We start from the raw sequence: 23,054 nt of genomic DNA, 5'->3' as shown, positions 1-23,054 counted from the left end.
TCGCTAAGCTCAGCGGCTGCCAGTTTGTGGTAGCGCTACCAGCTTGAGCACGGTTGGTCGCTTTGCACACCCAAGGAAGCCAAGCTTGCCCCTGTTGTCGTAGCGCCCGCTATCCACCGTCAGCAAATTAAGGTCTCGTTTTTTTTTTTTTTTGTCTCCCTCTATTTTTATTCCTTCCTTGTACGGGAATCCCTGGAGCACGGCAAATCGGACAACAGTTCGGTCGGACTTCAGGATATTTTCAATCGAGGGGTTGTCTCCGCTTGTCATCTCTTCTGGTGAGCGGGCTGTCAAACTGAAGCCAAGCTTCCCATCACCTCGTTTGTCTGCATTTCAAAGGTCATGGACCCGATCATTTCTAATGAACCGCTTCAAAATTACTAGTTTGCGGGGAACTCCCTACTGCCCTACAACTACTGACATTGGTATCTCTGTGGCCCTTGCATCCATTGATTCCCTTGATCATTGCTAGTCTGCACAACTACTTCGGTAGATAGGGCGGGTGAACTAGCGGCTAGCGGTAGTCAGTCCACACACATACACACACAACCAATACTGTCAAGGTGGTAAACAATTGAATCGAGGGGTGGGATACGAACGGCCTGGGCGAATCTTCCTTTTGGCAATCGAAACAAGATCCACTACCGATGCATTGTCAAGTGCCTGTGCGGTTGCTCAATGAACCCCCACGAGACATCGCAGGGAGTAGAAGTTTATTCCGTGCCGTCGTTTCATATGAAAATCGCGGCTCTTTGGCTACGAGAATCGAATGGGTGTTGTCCTTTGCTTGCCCTGAAAAGCCTCGGTTGCACACCAGGTAACGAAGCACCGACTCTATGCGGTCAGCCTTTCATGTACGTCTCCAGGTCAGGCGGCGCTGCACGCATCTCATCTGAGAAGGATGAGTTTGTTAATAGCAGGCTGTTCAATTGTTAATTGTTGAGAATGATGTTTACCGTGAAAAGCGGTGACGCCTTTTTTTTTTTTTTTTTTTTTTTTCTCGCTAAATTAATTCAAAATTTGTAAGCGATGCGGCCCAAAATCCGATAGACGACTTGAACACACAACGTTGACCGGTTAAGACGATCGTGTATACGTTTGACTGGTCCCGTGGCGGAATGCAGCCACGGGAACTAATTAATCAATCGGAATGCAACGAGGCATCCATGCTATGTACAGCATACCTAGGCTTGCTAGGGTCGCCGCGCCTTGAAATTTCAGAGCACCTAACTGTTGATGACAACACTTGAGAATGGATGGACATGCCAGCAGCCGGATCTGTTCAGAGACAGCCAAGGCCCTTAACAGGGAGGGTACGATGTCTGTCTCAGGTACTTTGCATCCACCCTCCCGTCCCTCTGTATACGGGCTGATGGGTTTGATTTTGAGGAGCAAATGGAATCAAGGAGATTTGGGCCTGTTCCTCTAAACTCACGATGCTCAGAAATCAGGTACACGCGAGAATGATGACCTACTCCTCCGCTGGGGGCAATGGCGAGAGAAGACTAGCACTAATATTCCTGGCACGGTCAGACGCATCTCCACCATACATGCCATCCATTTGATAGTCCTCCCTTCAATAGCAATAGTAAACAGAGAGGGCCGATACTTCAGCTATCCCTGGATTCAGCTCCTCCGTACGGAGGAGCAGGCACGAGGTCATGATTGTGTAGACCTTGGAATGACCAAGTCGCACATATTTAAGTGCGAGCGAGGACATAAACTGTTGACCTTGCGCCGTCTCTCTGTGTTGGCCGTTACACTCGTTAATACCATAATATACTTACCATACCTTGAGATCCATCACGTACGTGCGTCGTTGGTGACAGCAAAATTTCAGTATCGATACTCTGTGTTCTCTCGCATTTTGGTTACATAACTGCCCATATATATTTACCTACCATCTCATCACATTTGCCCGGACAAGCCTACAGAGTACCTACTGCCTTTCCACAAGATTTTTGAGTGGTACGAGATTTCTCTCACTAGCAATCAGTCCGGCCCGCACCTTTACAGTTTGGAAAGTCTGGTTGCGTTGCGTTCGAAGAAGCAATAAGCCCACAAAGCACTGTGCACGCCAAGGCAAGCCACCTATCGCATACTCGGCGAATAGCAGCACCTAGCTCGAAAGAAGCCGTCCGTCTTCGCCAGTCTCATCCCCGGAACCCGGCGGGAAAGGGCGGTGGTGGTACGCAATAGAACGAGCAAACAGGAAAACAAAGGCTGCTTGTAGGGTCTCCGAACATTGCAAACAACCCACAAAAAAAAAAAAAAAAAGGAAACACTGGGTATTGGGGGGCAACCACATACATTGCTATCGTCCCAAGAGAGCCTTGACGAACAGGTCTCCTGTTACTCGGTCTCTCTCTTGCTTCACCCTGTGGACTTGTGTGTCACTGTACCAGGCTGGCTAGCTGCTTCAATTTGACGCAGCAATCCATTGGGGGTCCAGCATTCTTGCTTGGTTGGACGGAGAGATTCGAATTTTACTCGGACATTCGGACTGACCGCCACAGAAAAGTGGTCAATCTCAACAAGCGAGCATTGAGTAAGTGGTCTATGCTGCATTTTCCATCTTGCTTTTCTTCGTTACCGTAGTTGGACGCATATTTATGAGACGAGATCCAGAGGGCACAAAGACACAAAAAAAGAAATAAATGTGTGCCGTGTGCAAATCCGATAGAGCCTGCTAACCGACGATATCCTTCCCGCCCGCCCACATACAGGTGAAGGTTCAGAGCCTGGAGACCATCGATCAACTGGGTTTGACTATTACAGGGGGAAAAAAAAAAGAAGAGAGAACTCTTTGTTTTACGGGGTTTTGACACTCAGGACGGCAAATCGCAGAACAAGGCGGATCCAAGGTAAAGAAAGGTCATCAAAAGTCAAGGAATCGGGCACGCGACTTGGCTCGAGATTTGATCTTTCTTTCGTGCTTTGCCGCACGCTCCAGTTCAGTATTGGTTTGCTCCCTTCTCGGGCCGGTTTGAGACGATCCAATCAAATACTTCTCGATCGCTTCCGATTTTCTGGGGTTGGACGGCCCACCCGGACAGCTGCCAGAGAGCAAGCCACGCCAACCAAGAAAACAAAACCAGCAGACTAGGCACGCAAGCGTCCGCACGGTAATCTTCCCATGCGAACGCTGGAAAATTTTCCCTTGACTTGCTGCTAGACTTTTTGCCGACTTCTTCCTCCCAACTACCCTCCCGCCGGCCGCATCGCCATTCATCGTCATTGGCCTTGCTTGTTTTGACTGCTGGGTGATTCTGCAGAATACCGGGACAGCCAAAAGACTTTTTTTTACCTCTCAGATTTTGCCTTCATCTAGACCTGGAATTGCCTAGGTAGGCAGGCAAGGTAGTAAGGTGGAGGCAAGTTAAATCGACCCAATACCACACCCACACCAACCTGACAACGACCTCTCAGGTTCAAAGTCTTACCTTACCACCTCCGACCCCTGCTCAGTCCCGGTCGGCCCCCTTCCAACTACGAATCACATTTGTGGGCACGTTTAAACTGCGGCCCTGGACCAAAATTCAGCCAAACCAAGCATATATCATTCCAATCGACACCAACTCTATCGTATATACCAGTCCATCAGAAAGCACTCAACCGTCTTGATTGGACAAGATTGATTGTTTGGCAACTGTGAACCTCGCTCACCTTACCTAACCAACGGTACCCGATCGAAGGTGTTGCTGCCGCACGAGTCGGTCATATATCTATCTGGAGCACACTGGCATATATATCCGACCCGAACCTCAGTCCAAGATTCACATACATACATACCTACATATCGAACAGACTGCTTCTTTTTGTTTGTATTTTGTGAGTGCCCCCGCCCACCTGCATTGATGTTAGCGTCACCAGCCCGATGGGCATTTTGTCACCGTCATTGTGCCCACTCACTTGTGTACACCCATCTTTAATTTTCATCATTTCATCTCACCCTTCCATTGTTGCAATCCCGTCTTTTTCAACCCCGTTTAAAAGGCTTCTTTCCCAGCCAGTCGCTAGGGTATTTTTTTTTTTTTATCATTACTAGCTGCCAAATCTTATTGCTATTGACTGGGGGGGTTTTCCTGCTTTACGTCGACTTGAGTCCCATTCAAGTTCGATTGCGGGGCCAGTTGCCGGCACCTATCAGCCTTACCTGCACTCTAAACCAGACGGATGCGTGCGAACCCACAGTGTGAGGACTTGGGTCAACGCTTAGCAATTCCAATGCCTGCTGCCACCTGTGCTAGCGCCTAGGTTACAGCCTGCCAGGACAGCGTCAAGTGGGTGCGCGGTCCTAGTTAGGATTCTCCCACATCATAGCGTCCCACGTTCAGTTTGCGAACTGCCACGACGGCTTCGTCTTGATTGAGGGCATCCATCCGTTGGCGCAGTTTTTTTTTTTTTTTTTTTTTTTTTTTTTTTTTTTTTTTTTTTTTTTTTTTTTTTTTTTTCTCCCTATGCACTCACTACTCACAGCGGGAGAAGCCCAAAAACCAACCGTCAGCTTTTATTCTACTGTTCAGTTGATTTTTTTCCCATTCTTGTCTGTCTTTTTTTGCTTCCTTTTAATATTGAACTTGCAACCTTCTTTTCATCGGCTCGATTCACTCGACCCATAATGCTGACTTTCTTCTTCTCTCTGGCCACAAAGCGCTTTCCCCGTACATTTTGCTCGACATTGCTTCAAACATAGCACGCCTACATACCGCATCTCTACTCCCTAATCATATTCCATCATAAGATCATCAAACTCTTCAACCGCACGGGTTTCATGACATAATACAAAAAAAGCGATCCTCGTTTCGTTTTATGTACACTTGCGCACATACTGCATATCGCTGCAAGATTTAAACAAACTATTTCAACGGCCTCCACCCTGCGTCTGATAGCGATTGCATCCATCCCCCCGTCGTCCCAACTTTGCGACCACCCCAAGACCCGCTACAATTCCATGACCTCCTCGACGAACCATCAATCATCCGGCGTCATGGCGTCTGCCGTGAGTCTGACCTTTTCATACCGTCTTGATTGATCCCTTGCAAAGTCTAGAATGAGCAGAAGGCGCAATCATTAGCTAGCTGCCTTTGGTCTGTCGCGTAGACAGTCTCTGCAACCACCAGACCCTCTCTCTTGCCCTCGCGCTTGCCCCGTCGAACCGCCGAGCGTTCCGGTGATTGTAATGGCGAGATAATGCTGACTTTTCTTTCCTCTTGCGTATTATCCAGGCCCGGCAGAGTCGCTTTACGAACTACACCATGTCGAACGCAGGCGATAAGGCTGGTCAGACTCTGGGAGGTGGGATATCCTACCAGGGACCTGACTGGAAGCGCCAGAACATTTGGAGCAGTAACCTAGGCTCCTTCCCCAAGTCGCAGCCCCCTACCTCTCGTGGTATGTTGTCATTGTGGCGGACTGCTCCTAAATGATACTGAGGTTTCGCTTTCTGACGTCCCTCTGCTCTACAGGAAACGATGAAAACGGGCAAACTGGGGCTGGCGCCCTTGCAGCGAAGTCAGACGTTGATTCTTGGTCAAGGAGAGGCCCTTGGGAGACTGCTGATAACTCACAAAGAAAGAGTTCTGGGGCTACTTCGCCTACTCGCACACGGGACAGCTTTAACGATATCCATGCGTCCAGCGGCTTCACGAACAGCCGGCCTCCGATAAACCACGGCCCCGGCTTCAGCTTGAATCGTCAAAGACAATCTGCCTTCGAAACGACGTCAAATGCCTTCCGATACACCTCGATGACATCCGATGAGACCGAAAGCCCATCCGGCTATCCCCTCAGCACTGGCTTCGGTGTTGACTCCAAGCCACTCAACATGCGAACCGATTCTCGTAACGGATACGCTGGAGGGCAAGCTGGGACCACCGATGCGCTGCAAGGCTACGAAAACGCTTATTCAGCGCACGTGTCTGGGATGGCTCACCCGGGCCGACCCCAGCCGCACTCATCTTCTTCCTTCCCGGCACAGTCAGGCCCCACGCGCGCATATAGCGCAACGCAGCTTGACCAGCAAGACCTACACGAGACCTTCAAGAGGAGTGTGACGATCAACGATGCTTCAGACACGGCCACGTCCAACTTTCAATCCGCTCGATCCTTCCAGTTCAACCCGGGTTCTCAACCCTGGGACTCGAACGGAGTAACAGCCTTCAAGCCCGGCCATAATGGCTTCAGCATCCCCGAGGCACACCAGGAAGGCATCATGTCTGACTATTCAAACGGCAAGCGAGGGAGTATACCCGACCGCAACTCTCCAGGCTTGAACATGAGGACCAACCTGGCAAGCCCGAGGCATATGAGTGAGGCATCCATCATTTCCAATGGCTGGGGCAGTAGGCCGGCGTCTAGGGATCCTAGGAATGGTCTGGAGAACGAGCGGCGCGGCTCGACAAACAGCTACATATCATCCACCCACTCGCACGCGATTCATCTCCCAGGGCAGCAACAGCCAGCCTTTTACCCGCCACACCCATACTACGCACAAACTATCCCCTCGGCTTATCCTACCCAGCTGTACGATCAATACGGCAATGGTTTCCGGGCACCTGTGCCGTTTCCTCAGTTTGGCTTGCCCTACAGTCCCTATGGTCATACGGGCCTGCCGATGCATCCCCCGCACGGCCTCAAGAGTCAAGACCCCATCAGCGGTGGCCGAAGTCGTTTGTTGGACGAGTTTCGCGCCACCTCCAAGTCAGCAAAGAAATATGAACTCAAGGTAGGATTGGGAGCCACGCGAGCATCCCCACCAAACCAAGGCATATCTCGAAGAATATGTGCTGACTCACTTGGGCATTAGGACATTTACAACTATGTGGTCGAGTTCAGTGGTGATCAGCACGGATCTCGATTTATCCAGTCAAAGCTGGAGACCGCCAACAGCGACGAGAAGGACCAGATTTTCAAGGAGCTGGAGCCAAATGCTGTACAGCTGATGAAGGATGTCTTCGGCAATTACGTCATCCAAAAGTTTTTTGAGCACGGCAACCAGGTACAAAAGAAGGCTCTAGCGTCTCAGATGAAGGGGAAAATGGTTAGCCTCTCCACTGAGATGTATGCCTGCCGGGTTGTTCAAAAGGTTTGTTTGCCCATGCCCCTACATGAATTTTTTTGGTTTTGTAAACGGCCGATCGGTACTAACGCCTTCGCACAAACCAGGCCTTGGAGCATGTTCTCGTCGAGCAGCAGGCTGAGCTTGTCAAGGAGCTAGAGGTCGACATTGTCAAGATCATTAAGGATGCCAACGGCAACCATGTGGTACAGAAGATAATCGAACTGGTCCCTCGCCAGTATATCAGCTTTGTTATGGATTCCATTAGGGGCCAGGTCATCCAGCTTTCGCAGCACAACTATGGCTGCCGTGTCATTCAACGGATGATGGAGCATGGGTCCGATGCGGACAAGGCTACCATCATGCATGAGCTTCACCAGCACGCTCCCATGCTAACGACGGATCCTTACGGCAACTATGTGATCCAGCACATCATTACCCACGGGAAGCCCGAAGACCGGCAGAAGATCATCTCAATCGTCCTCGGCCAGATTGTGCTACTTTCTAAGAACAAGTTGGCCTCGAACGTCGTGGAAAGATGCATCGTCAGCGGCACGGCTGAAGACCGCACCGCGATCCGCAAGATCATCACAACTCCGGGACCAGATGGCACCAGTCCTCTCCAGCTCATGATGAAGGATCAATATGCAAACTACGTAGTCCGTAAGTGCATCCTGCGGTAATCTGATTAACCAGGAAAGCACCCCACTAATTACCCGCTTATTACAGAAAAACTGCTCGAAAAACTCAACGGAGCTGAAAGGCAGGCATTTGTTGAGGAGATGAAGCCACAGTTCAATTCGCTCAAGAAGGTTAGCAATGGCCGGCAGATTGCTGCCATAGATCGCTTGATGTCTGCCGTCGGTAGCGGAGCGGGATCTGGTGCCGCGGCGGGCCTTCAGGTCGATGTTAACTCTGCTGCCCCTACACCAAACTTGACGATGGAGCCGAACACACCCCAAAGCACTAGCCCTCCCAGTACAGACTCGAGCTCTAATGACGGCGTTACGTCTGACGAGTCGAACGGGGGTGCCGAAAAGATCGACTCGGCCACCGCGGAAGCCTGCCCCCAGGTCCGTATCGACGAGGCATGAGGTACTACCTACTGACAGGCACTAACGGGCATTTATTTGACACGCTTGTCACATGACTGTTCATATGCCGGTCGACATGGCTTTGCAACCATTTAACCAGCGAGCGACTCACATACAAAGGCATATAGACTAGCCTTTTCTTGTACCACGACCAGATTCGATGAGATTTCGTCGAAAAGTCTCGTTTTGATATACTTTTTCCATAACGTATCTACTAATGATGGAAATGTCTGGGGACACCTCTTGATATACGGGTGGGAGCTTTTTTTTTTTTCATTTTTATTTTTATTTATTTTTTGGGGACATATACATGCTGGACACCAGTTTTATTTTGGTGGGGGAAAAAAAGAAACCGAAAGCAAAACTCACATGTGGATCAGAGGGTTGCTGTTCAATAATGCGCCTTCTCTATCTCAGGAGTATTTTGATGACCAACCCAGTCCTTGTTCATTATTTTTTTTGGATTCCGATTCCGATTCCGATTCTGATTCTGTTTTCATAATTTGGGATGGCCGGTATGGAGATCCTATCGTTCAGATTCCTTCTACATAGGCTTTTTTTTTTCTCTTTCTCTCTTCTTTCTGCTATCGTACACCGTTGCCTGCCAGCAGTAGTATATTTTCTTTGCCAAAGGTTACTGGAAATGGGATGTGGGTTGGGAGAGGAGCCATGGAGGCGTACTTCTTTGACTGGGATGATATCGAAATGATCTACGTGCACGGGTTACAGCCTGTTTAGTAATTGCATTACTCACACAATTCCTCTCCGTTCTTGTCTTCTTTTTTGCTTCTTGTGTTTTTTTTTTCTTTTTTTTCTCTTGCTTACTCTCAAGTCAAGATACGAGATTGGTGAGTTGGCCGTGGAAAAATTGGGGCCGACACTGAAGGATTTCAGTCTTTGATTCAGTGTAACGAGGAAAAAAAAAGAAAAAAAAGAAAAAAGAAACTGTTGGCCAACCCAAAATAAACTCGTTTGCGCACTCAGACAAGTAGAAATTATTAACAGATCAGATTATCATTTAGACTACAGTAATGTCCGGACGGAAAATTCATGTAACTACACCCCGCCAGGCACTCAAGCCGACGGTCAATACAAGAAAAGGCTCAACCAGCCCAACAGTACCACCACGCCAACTCTGAGCTTGGTACTGCCTGTACTGGGTGTCACATTTGTGATCCGTGGCTTTGAGCGGTCACTTAGGCCTGAACGATCCGACTGGGCACGGCTGGAGGTGCCGTACCTGTAGCAGCCGCTCTCGAGGTCGTCCTTGCTCCCTGAAGAACCAATCCCTGAGGTTTGCGGTGCAACGCCAGCATCGCCCACCAACAATCTTCCCAGCTCTGCCACGGCCTGCCTGGCGTGCCAGCTGATCCAAATAAAAACAACACCAACGACCATGGTCTCGGCCACCCAACCAGCCGCTGCGAAGGACCTGTCTTGCTGGAACCTCCCCAACCCCGCGCGGCGGGCCAGCCCAAGCCTGAGAAGGCTCCTACCATCTCCGGCTAGCCACAAGTGATGACAGAGCACGTACGTCTCGAGTGATATGCGACCCAGAGCGGCCAAGAGCGGGAAGCCGACACGACGAAGCGAAGGGTGTATGTTGCGCATCAGTGCATATGCGAGAACTGGGAGGCATGAAAAGTATGGGTGCCAGTAATCGTAGATCTCCATGTCAGAGAAGACGCCCGGAATCGCAAGGGTCACGACAAAAAACAGGCCAAAGCCGGCGAGCACTATTGTGGCAACAATGAGGGGCCAGATGACACAGGATGCCAGGTCGTCGGGATACAAAAGAGTTGCTATCATGCGATCGAGAGTATTCGGGCCTGTAGCTGCTGCTAATGCAGTCGCATCGTGACGGAGGGGCTTGCTTGCTGCGTCATTTATCGGAACTCCTGGCAGTGGTGAAAGCTGGTGCGCTCGCTCCTCGTGCAGTCGTGTGTAGGACGCCTTGATGATGGCAGCGCGGTGGGCAGTGACGGCAACTGCCATGCCGAAGAACGGGACCAGGCGGTCCAGTTCGATTCTTTGGCGCACAGCAACGACGTCCAGTGTTACTTTGGGAACTGCATGGCTTATTATCCAGCCTATAAGGGCAAAAACCGAGTCTGTGCGGAGAAGGCTTATTGTGGCCACGGCAGCAAGACATATCTTGAGCAGCACTACCGCGGGATTTAAGTTGAAGCGCTGGGCAAATCCAAGGGTGCAATAAGCGATGACGAACCAGAAGGTTGCCAATCGCGGAAATGAATAGAGGCCTCCGTCGGCGTCCATGGCCATCGAAACTAAGAAGGGAAGTGCGTTCAAGCGCCAGATGACACTGGCGACCCTCTTGAACGAGTAGTCATTGGTCCGCAAGAAGTATGTGGTATGGCCGTATGCAAGAATGAACAGATAGGCAGCGGGGGGCAGGCGAGATATTTTGTTAGCCCACAGCTGGTCTGAGAGGTCTTGGTAAGAGAAAATCAGAAGCAGGCCCTGCATCCATCCCTTCCACTCTTCAGTCAGCTCACGAGATAGAAACCCAGGGTCGTCATCTGGTTCAAGCCTTGGAAACTTTCTCTGCCTAGACTTTAGCGGCGGGACCGAGCATGGCCTTTTTCTGTCACTACTGCGATTGGGAACAGGACTAGGGAGCCATCTGCGTAGAGATGCGGCGGCAACAGCGCCTCCTACTACAAGGGAGACGGCAATCCCCCCGGCGCTCAACCGCTTTGCGGCCTTCGGAAACAGTTGCGTTCGATCGGAAAAGTAGCAGTACAAGATGACGCCCAGCAGTGCAAGGGGCATGTGAAATCTTTGTGCAGCTGGCCGGTCGTGGCGACGTTTTGCATGGTACTTGCTAGTCGGGGTTGACTGCATTGAACTGTAGCGAATGTAGATGACGGCCACGATGAGTGATGCAAGTATTCCAAGGTAATGGCCTCTTCGAAGAGGCTCATAAGCCGAGCAACATGTCTCCTGATTGCGATGATCTTGGGACTGACGGACCAAACCTCCGTTGCACCTCAGATTGAGCAGAATGTCAGCCTTGCGATCTGCGAGTGCCTCGCGGACGTGAATACCGGTGTCTTCAAAGGCGAACCGCGTTCCAGGGCGCGTCATCTCATTGTATGCCGTGATAACGTGAGAGGCCTCTTGCCCAGGCAGTGCGTCGAGGTAAGCGTTCATACTCGAAATCTTCTCCCTGGTAAGAGATTCTGCTCGTGCCGGTGCCAGTTTCCAGTATTGCGGGACCTGCACGGGAGCGACGACAATGCGGTTTTGAAGGTCGCTGTAGCCAGAGACGGATGAATCGACTTGGATCCCATCCTTCAGCCACGGCCGGACCGAGTCGATGCCGCGCTGAAACAGTTCGAAATAATCCTCCCCACCACTGCGGGCCGCCCATAGCCCGGGAGCACCCACGAGCAATAAGGCCGCAGATGTCCCTGTCGTACTGCTTCCTGCTGGTGTGGACGATGGCGGCCCTGGGCTGAAATTCTGTAGTTCTGTCGCCAGACCAGTCGAGTTGAGCCATGGATCCCAAATAAAGACGAGACTCACGCCATCTATCTCTAACTCGACGTCATGCTGTGGGTTTGACGAAACCAGAACCTCGACGAGCATTTCATCTGCGACAACCTTGTTGAGACGCTTGGCTGTTGCGTAAAAGATCTGACGCACGGTTGAGTCTCCCACAAAGACGAGTCTGCGGCCCGACAAACAGTCATATATGTCGGCTGGTTGATACTCGTACATGCGGCACCCTCGGGGCTCCCACTTGTGAAAGTACGGCCTCCAGCTGGCAAGGGTATCATGAGGTGGCCACGAGCCACCAGACAACAGCGCGACACATCGCTGGGGGTCATTGCGGCCTTTTTCTTAGTTGAGCCCGGTCTTTGGTCAGTCATACGGAACAAGTAGAAGACGGGGAGAGATGCAGCCCGACTCACCCAGAAAAATACGTTGCGTGAGGATGGTGACGACAACTACACAAAATGAAAACCGGCACAACGTCTCATAAAAGCCTCTGTCGGCTAGGCCGGGAATTCGGTGCGCCCATCTGGACAGAGGCATTGATTCTTATGGCCTTGAGTCTCAACTTCAAGCACCCGGGTGAAGAGAAAGAGGGTGGGGGTCGAGACCCGGTAGCACCAAACACAGGTTCCCCACGAGTTAGGTCTCTTGGGTACTGGTTTCCCCTTTGTTGCTTTTGCTCTGTTTGATGTATGCTTTGCTTGCTGGTAGCTCCTTCCCACTCCGTCTCACCTGAGCTGTCTGGATTTGATGTAAGCCTCTTCTTTTTCCGGGGTTCTGTAGTCTCTCCTTGTGATTCGACAAAGTATGTGGTCTCGATTGGCAAAATAAATGTCGAGGGTATAGAAGCTACAGGAGGATACAGACTAAAGTAGGTAGGCACGGAAGGTGTACAAACTCCGAATTGCAAATGGAGCAACTCATTCGCTCAGAGATTGAATGGATTCCTGAACGTGAATCCCCCACACCCTCCTCCCCCGAACTTGAGGGCCTGGGAATAGGAGGATGGATCTGTTAGGGAGAAGAGGGGGGGATTGCCCCATACGGAATGGTATCTCCGGCGGCATGCACTTTTTCTTCTTTTCCTGGGTGGCTTGCTTATCTGGCTGTACATTGTTTTGTTGACAGCGAGTTGGGATTGGCGAATCCTTTTCTTCTCGAATCTTTCAAAATCGAGCAAGGGCTCACGCGACAAACGGCGCAATTAGACGCAGAGCGGGGCCTCAATAAACCACCCTGAACGAACAAGAAGAGCCGGATTTCCGACTTGGCTTCAGCAGTCAGCGCAGATGCATGCTTGGCGTGTGGCCCGAACCCATGCTGACGGCCCGCAGGCACAAGATTGCCCATTCAAAGCACAATCAATATGTCATGGTGCCTGGGCAGTGACTGCAACAGAGGTAAATTGCCTACCTTACCAGCTTAGTCGTCTAATTACTCTATGCCCATAGACTCGCCAGACTAGACAAGGCACCGAAGTTAAATGTTCAAATTCGTTCTAAGGGAATTCAACATTTAACATCTGGTGGCCGACATCTGCCATGACATGCTTCTCCTTGACAGGAAAACGTAGCTGTTATTATGTGATATGATATAATGATAGTACAGTATGTCTGATCGCTGGAGAGTTTCTGCAGATTTAGCCGTCTTGGTTCTTCTTCCCCCCCCCCCCTTCTTCTTCTGCTCGACAGCCTGCCGCCTTTGAGAAAGCACTTGTCCAAACACCCATCAAAAAAGAGGGTCTGTTGCCAATGCTGACTCATCAGACATGGCCAACCACAAAACTGGACCTTCCATCTCAAGATTTTCTTTTTTCCCCAAGCTAATTTCGACTTCACACAAAAGCTCACGAACGAAAAGAAAAAAAAAGAAAGGGGAAGCATCAAGTGACTCCCACCCTTCTCCCCTGGTGCACCATAAGTCACTAATAAGCTGCATTATGCTGCTTGGTAATGTGTGCTCTGCAGTATGTTGCAGACACTGGCGCGTAGCCATGAGTGCCGCCCTGGATTCTATGGCAGAAACCTACCTTGGGCAGCCAATTTTCTCATGCAATCTTCTCGAATTAAGGGCTTCTTAACTGCAGTTGTGATACCACTATTATCCCGTCGATTCCTTGGTACTCGGCCAGCCCTTGCTCCTCCCCGGGCTGGTCTTGAGCCGGGATGCTTCGCGCATAAAGACGGAGACTGATATCGGCAACGCTTTTTGAGTACGGGACCTCTCACCCAGCTTGTCTGGTCTAGTGCTATGGAGCCTCTCGTAATTTATCTGTTGCTACATCATCTCGCGTGCCACTTGACGGTGCTGTGACACTGGCTGGGATACTCGAGTATGCAATGAGCATATCTACTGTTTGCCACCTAGATCAATGAGCAGACGGACCGCAAGAAAATATATTGTGCTCGCAGGTGTTGCTTTCGGCGCAAATCCAGTTTCGGCCTGTCTAACCATCGTTGACAAAATCGTTGTGAGAAGATAGACACGTATAAATTGTCGCGGAACCTAGCGTCGTAGAACAAGATCGCGACTGAATGCCACGAACATAAAACAGCAGAGTGAGTACCCAGTCCTCGGGAACCCAAGATACCACACAGTTGCGAGGTGAGTACATCTCGTCCCTGTTCTTTTCTCCTATGTCTTCTCCCTTGCCTCGGTAGCTGCACCTCACAAAAGATTCATCAATCCTCCGAAATTCGAGCTTTGTTAAGCAGCAAATCATAGCGAATCATAGCGAGCATAAGAATCCAGGCGCTTAGAGTCTATTGCGTCTGGAGGTGCTCTTCATAATGTCAAAGCATCGGGCCAAAACTTGAGTGTATCCCGCGCTCGGCGTCTGAGGACTCAGGAATCCATCTGTTCCTCGCCATATCCAACCTTTCGAGAGACGATAAAATCAGTTGATGGGCCCTCCTGTGCAAGCTTTGGATATCATCCTGATTGGTGTCCCTGGCATACCTCCTTGTCTTGCTTGACATATTTCTGAAGAATCTCGTTCAAGTTGGCCAATTCTTCATTTGTTCGCTTCTGTCCCTGACGACCGGGTACATGCTGGACGCTGACGGTGGTGATTCCACGCAGGGTGATGAGCTCATCCATTCCCAGGGCATCAGTTAGTCGCGGGCGTGAAGTATGTGCAAAAAAACGGTTGAAAATCTGCTGCCTCGGCACGAGATGGCGCGTCGTAGCTGCAGAAGGCACAATAACCATTTGCCTAAGGTTTGGGCATGTCTTGAGTGCCTGGAATGCCTTGTCTGCTCGGGGGCCACACCAGTGAAGCTGGATAGAAACTATGTTTCGCTGCAAGTCCTTGTTGTTCTTGATGAAATAGTCCATTTCGCAGGTGCAGTTGAAGTAAAACTTGTGCTCTCGGTAAAAGACGGCCATGAAGTCCTCCCGAATTGCTTTGCAGACCTGGGAGAGTGCCATTTGCTTGTTAAGCCACCTAGGAAACGAGGTCAACGCTGGTCAGCATTCGCATATAGTCCATCAAAACACGAATTGTCATAGTTGACTTGCATATCCCTGAAGCTCCTAACTTGATTCGCATGGCTGCAGGGACATGTGTGCTTCTTAGTCCCGGGGTACATGGTCTTGTGCTGACCATAACGACAGTGGAGGTAGTAAAAGTATATCAGGTCGCGTACTTCGCGCGGGAACTTCATGAAAGGCAGCATCGGCTCGGCAATACCGTCTGTACAGGATTAGCATCAAATAATTGACTGACATGGCATCCAACAAAAATGGCGACGGATGTTCTGACCAGCGACCTGGAGAATCCTTGCCAGAAGCTGGATCAGAATGGCACCCGTCTTCGATTCTTCCGGGTGATCGAGAATGAAATCGGCAATGTCTGATATAGTCTGGGAGATTATGGTTCGATATCTAGGCGAGATTCGAATCATTCGACGGAGTTCGGACTCTTCCAATGCGCCAGCTTGCAAGTCATCGATCGCTTTCAGTAGCAGGCGGGCGGGCTTGGAGATGCCGATTCTATTGTGGATGTTTTTCGTCTTTTGTTCGTAGTAGGAAAGCTCGTTCATAGTGTCTGTACGTCGACTTGATGGAATACAATGCTGTCGTTTGCAGTGAACAAACGAATGGGTATGACGTAGCGCGAGGTGAGTGAGAGAGAGGGAGAGAGAAAGAGAGGGGGGTTATGAAGTTGAGAGAAGGAAAAGAAAACATCATATAAATCTTTTAGATTTCTTTCAAAAATAAAAGAAGTCGGGAAAATTCTGACGCAGGACGACGAGTGGCGCCTGCCTCACCCGTTGGAGGTGACGAGGACGGAAGCCTGAGGGGTGCTCGCCCGCCGAATCCAGTTTCATTGGAAGGGACTACCTCAATTATCCACCTTGTGTTGAAACTTTTGAAAGTGAGCGCGCCCGGCCGGTATTTGTGAGGCAAAGCAGACATCGTGTTTAGCGATTTCAGTTAGCTTAGGTGATTGTTCGGCACGGTGGGTTTTGGATAAAATTCGAAAAAAAAGGGCCTTTATATACGACCTGGGCGAAGGAGTTCCACATTATTTCTGTTGAAATAGTCAATGACTCCTCCACCGATCTGTTACCTCTCAAAGACAAGCAAATAATTCCGTTAGCTTTTTTTATTCTTTCTTTTTCCCTTTGAGCAACGGAGACACTTAGTGGCAAGAGCTAATAATACACGGAGACTACACGGGGTCGTCCAAATAACGGATGGCCGAGACAACTCAAGCAGCTGACAGTACACTAAGTGTCCCACAAACGCCTTTTCTATACATAAACTGGACTGCTAACCTCCAAAGTCCATCTTTAAAGCAATACTAGGTTGCCCGCTAGCCGCTCCGCTATCCTTTTCCTGCGCCGTCCTCCGCCCACTCCTGATGACTTCTTCCATGAATGCCTTCTGCCCTTCGCTCATCCCCGCTACGACCCCTCTGAAGAACTTCTGATCAACCGAGGCCAACTGCAGCAGACAAGCACTCGTCTCCTTGTACACAGTACCCTCCTCGCCTTCCTCTTCTTCTTCAGCAGCTGCCCTGGCTAGCAAAGCCGGCATGACAAGCGACATGGCCACAGCAACTGCATCACCGTGATCTCGCGGAACAGCCGCGACGAATGAGGTCAGTGCATGCGCTACGAGTGCCCGTGCACGCTCGGGATCCTCGGGTTCTGTGTTCGTCACAAAGACGACGAGGCGTGGGAGCAGATAGCGAGCTATCGATTGGTCCGCTGCCGTGGGGTTTGCTTGAACCAGAAGCGAGCGGATGCAGTTGGCTGCTATCTTGGCCGTCTGTAGATTGAGATGCCATTAGCATGGAACTGCACAATGTGGATCTTGTAACAAGTGGGACGACGAGATATCTTACCATTCTGTCCGAAAGACAATCCACCACCTCGTCGAGGAATTTGACCACTAGAGGGTCATTGGCGGACATGTAGTTTTTGCCACCGGTGAAAAGGATCGTGATTGCTAGCAGACAGTTCTTGACACAACTGAGAGACGTTGGTGCTTCGCGCTTTTGAGCGTGCAAATAGATAGAAAGAAAACGGCGGAGACAACCCTGAAGCTGCGCAGTGGTCTGTGAGCCGCTGCCATCTCCTCCTTCTGCTCCCGGCTTTTGCGAATGAGACGAGATCCCAATGAACCGCTTGAGAGTAGGAAGCGATTGTGGAACAATTATTTGCTGGCACGCTGGTGTTGCAAGGATAGTAGCGAAAATGTGTATGATGCAGGCGTGCAGGTCTGTCCTGATGATAGCTGGGAACACTTCAGCAGCGTCCACGAGTGCGTTCAGAGACGTCCTAATGAGCGTGATGGCTTCTTCGGTCATCTGGTGGCGTACAGCAGATGGCTGCTGACCGCCCGAGGCTGTATCAGTAGTCAAGTTTGGCAACAACCCAGAGAGAACCAAAACAATGATGCGAGTTAGCTCAAACAGCTGTTCTATATCCTCAGACAGCTCACCACTGTCGGCCTGATCAGCCCGCTTCCTTGCTGCTGGATGGGCTACACAAAGTGCGCGTGCAATCTGCACTATGACAGCCTGCACATCAAGACCTTCGGTTAGAACCAGGCGATCAAGCAAGTCCATGGCTTCAGAAAATATGGCCTCGCGGTAGATTGCGTGCCCAGAAACGCTCGGATGAAGGATCTTCCTCAGTGCCCGCAGTATCTCGAGGGTTTGCGCCTGAGTCGCCAACGAGTCCGGCTGGCCAGGCTTCGCAGCAAGGGCTTCGAAGGCGATACCGAACAGGACAAAGAAGAATGCAACCGGCTCATCCCGGTAGTTGATGTCTGCACTCTTGGCCTTGCCTATCGATGTTGAGGCCGGCCCATCGGTTTCCTTGCCATCCAACGCATCAAAGACGAACTCGCTGTCCTGTTCAATCAAGCTGGCAATGGCATCTACAAGCTTAAGCCAAGACTCCTGATAAAACTTGAGGAGAGTTTCCCGGTTGAGAGCGGCGTAGATGGTATCCAAACTTCCTGAAAGCGATGGGGGCCCGAGTGTCATGGAGATGTCTGGCTCAAATCTGAGACGAGCAAACTCTCTCAGCGACTCGAGCCACAAGGGCGTCAGAGTGCCAATGTGTGATTTGAGCACCTCAAAAAGGTACTTTTGCTCGGAGCTTGCAACTTGTAATTCAGCCCAGGCGGCGAATACAGACATTTTGACCATGACCTGCGCGTTCGAACTCAGACCTTTGAGTTCTCCGATGCCCACGTTTTCCTTTTCTGTTGCAAAATTCTCCAGGGCCGCCACGAGAGTTTTGAGAATGCGACCCATGCGGTCAACGTCGGTCACAATGCCAGTGGCAATAAATGCAGCACACACATTGACGGCCTCTGACGCCAGCTCGGGGGAAGAGTCCGCAGCAAAGGCTGGTGTCAATGCGGAGCTGATCTGCGCCTGGTATTGCTCCAACAACATGGCTTCCTCAAAGTCGGGATCAGGTGTTTTCCCGAACATCTTCAACACAGACCCGATGATCTTCAGTCCCCATATTCGCTGCTCTAGAACGCCAGCTGTTGAAGCCGAGAATGCCATCCTCACCACATCTGCGACCTTGTTCTGTAGCGCGGTCTGCGCAGCCGACTCGCCATGGGTGGCTACCTCCTTGCTGATGATGGTGAAGATATCATTCAGACAACTCATGACAAATGTCATGACCTGCCATCTCAGGGCCTCTACGTCGGAACCGCCGGCAGTCTCCTTGTCATCTTTTGCTACGCCACCTGCGGCAGCAAAACCAGCCACTTCTTCATCCTGGAGGTCAATGACGGCGTTGGACCTGCCGGTGCTGACCTTGGCGGTCTCTACAACTTTTTTCCTTGTCATTTTGAGAACACCCTGTAGGCGCTGAAGCCAGCCGGTGGTGTCAGAGAGACACGTCTGTTGCAGCCAGTTGCGCACCAAATTGCGAATACCATCGTGAGACGGACAAGTGTCGAGTACCAGCCACAACTGGTCTTCGAACCCCTTTTCGGCAGCCTGAATAACGTCTTTGGAATCTCTCTTCATTAGGCTGTAGAGTCCATCAACGGCGGCATCTCGAAGCGATGGATGCTTTGAATTGATATGCTTTTGCAGCAGTCTGACGTAGTCTTTGAAATCGACGAAGCCTGGTGCAAACATGGACAGATGTTCCATGCAGCTCAAAGCAACAAGCTGGACCTGGGAGTCTTCTTCGCCAATAAATTGACCAACTAGATCAAATATCAACTCCCTCGACTTGGTCGAATCCTGGAGGTCGGGTCCCAGGACGTTTATGATGGAGTCAATACCTCTCGCAATTGCCGCCGGGGTGCAAAGCTCAACTTCCAAGCTCATGGAGACTGCGGAGCCTGTCTCCGCATTGTGATTGTCCGAGACGTATAGCTGAGCCAACATGCCCAAAGTGCTGGAGGTATATGCAGAGAATCCGAGACCCGCTGCGTCCGCCATGCGAGAAAATGCTTCCAGAGCCCAAAAGTGTACTGTAGGGTGTGGGTCATTGCAGAGAGACATGATAATGCCCAGAATGGTTTTGAGGTGATAGCCAGCCGCCATTCCTCCCACTTTCGTCTGTATGCAGCCCAAAGCCATGGCACAACCCGCGCGAGCGCTCGGCTCTCTGTTGACGACAATCGTGTCGACCAGGTACTTGATTTCGTGGTTGGTGAAGGCATTACCGCATGTGCTGCAGAGTCTTGCAACTGCGGCGTATCCAATGCTGCGCACATACTGGTCTGGGCTAAGGACAAAGTCCCTGATCATTTCCTGCAGCAACTTCTCGACAGCCATGTTGGTGACGTCGCCTCGTGGAGCTTGAGTTTCCTTGACAGCTACTTTGAGTGTGTACAAAATTGCTACGGCGATGTTCACGTTGATGGCCGCCTTCCTTCCAGTCTCCCGCTGAAGCGAGCCGGCAGAGAGGAATGTCGTGATTTGCTCCAAGATGCTCTCCTGAACCTTGGATGGTGTCAGGGGCAAAACGAAAGCAAACAACTGGATCGCTACGTTCACCACCTCGGTCGCCGGTGGGTCAGGAAGGCTTTCGAGACCACTGTCGGGCTGATACTGGCCGATGTAGAGTACCGAGGCGTCATGCTCCAATGAGCCGCAGACTGGAGACATCAGGAGTTTTTCCATCGCTGCCTCTGGTCCACTTTCGTCGATGGGCGAGGGCTCGGTCGAGTTTTCGTGCTGACCAGGCAATGGCTTGACACCGAAGCCACGCACAAGCCCCGTGACACCGAAACCAGCATTGTCGCCCACATCCCAAATTGTATCGAAAGCGCCCGCTGCGTTTGCGATGGTGGCACTAAGTGAGCTCGGTGTATAGTTATCGGGGTCGGCAAAGAGCGAAATAGCCAGTGTCAAGAGGTTCGATTGTAGCAAGGCTTCTGTGCCGCCAGGTGGGCTGAGATTGATCAGTTTGGTATAGCATTGCAACACCCTTCGTGAAACCATCATGTCCAGATCGTATAGTTGTAGGGCCGGCGCCAGACGCTGTGAAATATCGTCCGTAGTTCTCTTTGCCGGTAGCGTTTTTAGATATGCGGTTGTGTGCTGCAACATTGTGGCGATGCGTTTCGAAACATCAACGGTCAGCAGTCGACTGTTGAACTCCAAGAATGCGAGGATAGATCCAAGAGCACACTCTCTGACGTGCGTGAGAAACGAGACCTCCAAATAGTTCCGCGATGAACTGTTATCTTTTGCCAGTGGCTTTGGTAAGGCATTCTTCCATAATAGCAAAAGCTGCGATAGATGGATCTTGACAAAGTTAGGGCCAAGCGACATCAGCCCACCGATTAGAGTCCATGCAACCTGAATTTGGGTGCTGGCCACGCGTAGTTCCATGGTGCCACTCGATTTCAGCAGGTTGGTTGCCATGTTTAGAACTCTACTGTTGATCTCTACCGATCCATGCAACGGGCGCAACGGGCTAGCACTGAGAGCGGCAGCAAGCCCATGTGCGAAGCCGACACATCGCCTCGGCGAGTTGCGCCCAGTTCCCAATAAACCAAGCTCCCGGCCCAAGCTGTTCATGCACACCGAGAGACAAGGCAGTAGCTGTTGTGGACATGCAAGGACAAAAGTCTTCATGCAAGATGACGCGAACACCTGTACGCTGTAGCTGGGATGCTGCAAGACTTGCAGAAGGGCGTCCCTGCAGGCTTCTGCAAAGTTGTTCGCCGCGGACCCTAGAGACTGAATCAGGGATGCTAATGCTCCCAAAGCCGCTATTAGAGTGTTCTTGCTCGGCTCTGGCAGCTCCTTCAGGGACTGCGGGTAGTTCTTCAAAATGTCATTGATGATGGCTTTTGCAGCCGAGGCCTGGCCGGATTCTCCCAGTATATCCTTCCCGACCATATCTTGGATAATCGTATCGACTATACGGCGCGACGCAAGTAGCTTGTACCGACTGTTTGATATGTTCGAATGACCAAGAATATCGTTAGACAAAGCCTCGATTAGCTTAATGAAGTTAATCTCGACCGTCTTCTCTCCCAGACGTTGGAGGACTCGGCCATGGCAGACACCCAGCGCCACCCTTGCCCGATTGGAGGTGGAAGATCGCACATATTGAGTCGATAGCGTTTTCAGTATGTCGGTCAGCGATAATGCCAGATCCTGGGCCTTTTTCGTTGGCGCAGGGCTTTCAGACCTGGCTGGAACGGCGTCCTCGTCTTGGAGTGCCCCTGCTTGCGTCGCTCGCTTTGCTGACTTTGATCTGCTCTTCTTGTTCTTGGCTGCCTCTGCCGCCCCGAATTCGGAATAGTTCTTCACCATGATCTCCGCAAAGCAGTCGACGGCGGCATGGCGGGCTTGTACCGAAATGTTGTCTATGGTCTTGAAGGTCGTCCTGCTCAGACTGTCAAAGTCGCTGGAGTTGTCAAAGTATGGGGTGTGGCGGACCAGGGCCTTGACACAACGGCAGGCAGAAATGACCACCAAAGAACCTTTATCACTGGATGCATGGTTTCTAGCCTGCTTCCATATGTCCCTGGCCAGAGTCTCATCCAAGCTTGCCTCGATCATTCTGACAATCTTTGACAGTGCAACAAAGATGGATGAACGCATGCCTGCATGGTTCTGCGATGCCTTGAGGAGCTTTAGTAGGTTCCCGCAGGCCATCTGATGTAGGCCAATGGCACTGTCCCCCGCCGAGCCAAAGACATCGCCCAGAACTACGACGGCAGCATGGCGGGCCTTGGAGTCGCCATCGGACTTGGACTTTGTTGCGGAAATTAGAGCGCTCAGCTCGTTTATGGTCTCGAAAAGCAGCTTTCTGTCGCCGGTGCCAAGGACGTGGGCCAGGCACTTGGCTATGTTGTTCCTGATGACGCGCGACGGGGTGGGGCTTGGCAAGTTGATGATCTGGAAGATCTCCTTTTTCAGATAGAACTGCTGAGCAGTGCAATCGTCGGGTTCGAGGGCCAAGACATGCTTGGTAAGGGTTGAGGTAAAGGACAGCAAGAAAAGCTCCTGTTGCTCCGCCGGCAGTGATTGGAGCTTGGTGATGTCGAGCTCTGGGTGGTGCGAGTTGGCCGCGGCGGCACTCGTTCGCGGTGGGGGCTGTGCAGCCGTTGCTGTTGTAGCTAGCGTGTCATCGTGGTGACCGTTTGCCTCGCCAGCTGAGGGAGGCTCCCTTTCTGATTCCCATGCGTTGGACATGCCGGCGGTTTTCGATTTTGGTGTAGGTATGTAGTGGCCGGCCCTACCCTTGGAGGTGTATAGTGACAACGTGTAGGTGTGAGTAAGGTCAGGGGGAGATTCCAGGTACCTGAGATAGAGCACGTCGTAGGCGATCTGTGGTGACCAATCACCACAGCCGCCTGCCATCAGGGGACCCCACCTTTCGGCGAGCATCCCTGGTCAAGCTTGACATGCGTGCCTCCCC

At 51.2% G+C, this 23,054-nt stretch overlaps 5 protein-coding genes across 5 annotated transcripts; 1 reads left to right on the top strand and 4 right to left on the bottom strand.

Moving 5' to 3' along the window:
* Window positions 1–9: 9 nt before the first annotated feature.
* On the bottom strand, window positions 10–270 carry PpBr36_03358 (uncharacterized protein; the record flags this gene model as incomplete). Its single annotated transcript, XM_029890530.1, has 2 exons — window positions 10–109; window positions 185–270. 2 exons carry the CDS (start codon window positions 268–270, stop codon window positions 10–12), a joined length of 186 nt encoding a protein of 61 aa, XP_029754444.1.
* Window positions 271–4,954: 4,684 nt separating this feature from the next.
* Window positions 4,955–8,154, top strand: PpBr36_03357 (uncharacterized protein; the record flags this gene model as incomplete). The annotated part of the gene is made up of 6 exons (XM_029890529.1): window positions 4,955–5,002; window positions 5,229–5,394; window positions 5,469–6,727; window positions 6,809–7,087; window positions 7,168–7,723; window positions 7,790–8,154. The coding sequence occupies 6 exons, from the start codon at window positions 4,955–4,957 to the stop codon at window positions 8,152–8,154; spliced, it is 2,673 nt and encodes an 890-aa protein (XP_029754436.1).
* A 1,086-nt stretch (window positions 8,155–9,240) lies between these two features.
* On the bottom strand, window positions 9,241–12,216 carry PpBr36_03356 (uncharacterized protein; the record flags this gene model as incomplete). Its single annotated transcript, XM_029890528.1, has 2 exons — window positions 9,241–12,014; window positions 12,093–12,216. 2 exons carry the CDS (start codon window positions 12,214–12,216, stop codon window positions 9,241–9,243), a joined length of 2,898 nt encoding a protein of 965 aa, XP_029754437.1.
* A 2,304-nt stretch (window positions 12,217–14,520) lies between these two features.
* Window positions 14,521–15,719, bottom strand: PpBr36_03355 (uncharacterized protein; the record flags this gene model as incomplete). Its single annotated transcript, XM_029890527.1, has 4 exons — window positions 14,521–14,553; window positions 14,635–15,121; window positions 15,265–15,370; window positions 15,440–15,719. 4 exons carry the CDS (start codon window positions 15,717–15,719, stop codon window positions 14,521–14,523), a joined length of 906 nt encoding a protein of 301 aa, XP_029754438.1.
* A 733-nt stretch (window positions 15,720–16,452) lies between these two features.
* PpBr36_03354 (uncharacterized protein) lies at window positions 16,453–23,023 on the bottom strand (the record flags this gene model as incomplete). The annotated part of the gene is made up of 2 exons (XM_029890526.1): window positions 16,453–16,953; window positions 17,030–23,023. The coding sequence occupies 2 exons, from the start codon at window positions 23,021–23,023 to the stop codon at window positions 16,453–16,455; spliced, it is 6,495 nt and encodes a 2,164-aa protein (XP_029754439.1).
* Between the last annotated feature and the right edge of the window lie 31 nt (window positions 23,024–23,054).

This window comes from Pyricularia pennisetigena, chromosome 3, assembly GCF_004337985.1.
Source record: "Pyricularia pennisetigena strain Br36 chromosome 3, whole genome shotgun sequence".
In the NCBI taxonomy this organism is placed as follows: domain Eukaryota; kingdom Fungi; phylum Ascomycota; class Sordariomycetes; order Magnaporthales; family Pyriculariaceae; genus Pyricularia; species Pyricularia pennisetigena.
Note: the sequence above shows the minus strand (reverse complement) of the source record. Positions and strands in the feature narration are given on the sequence as shown.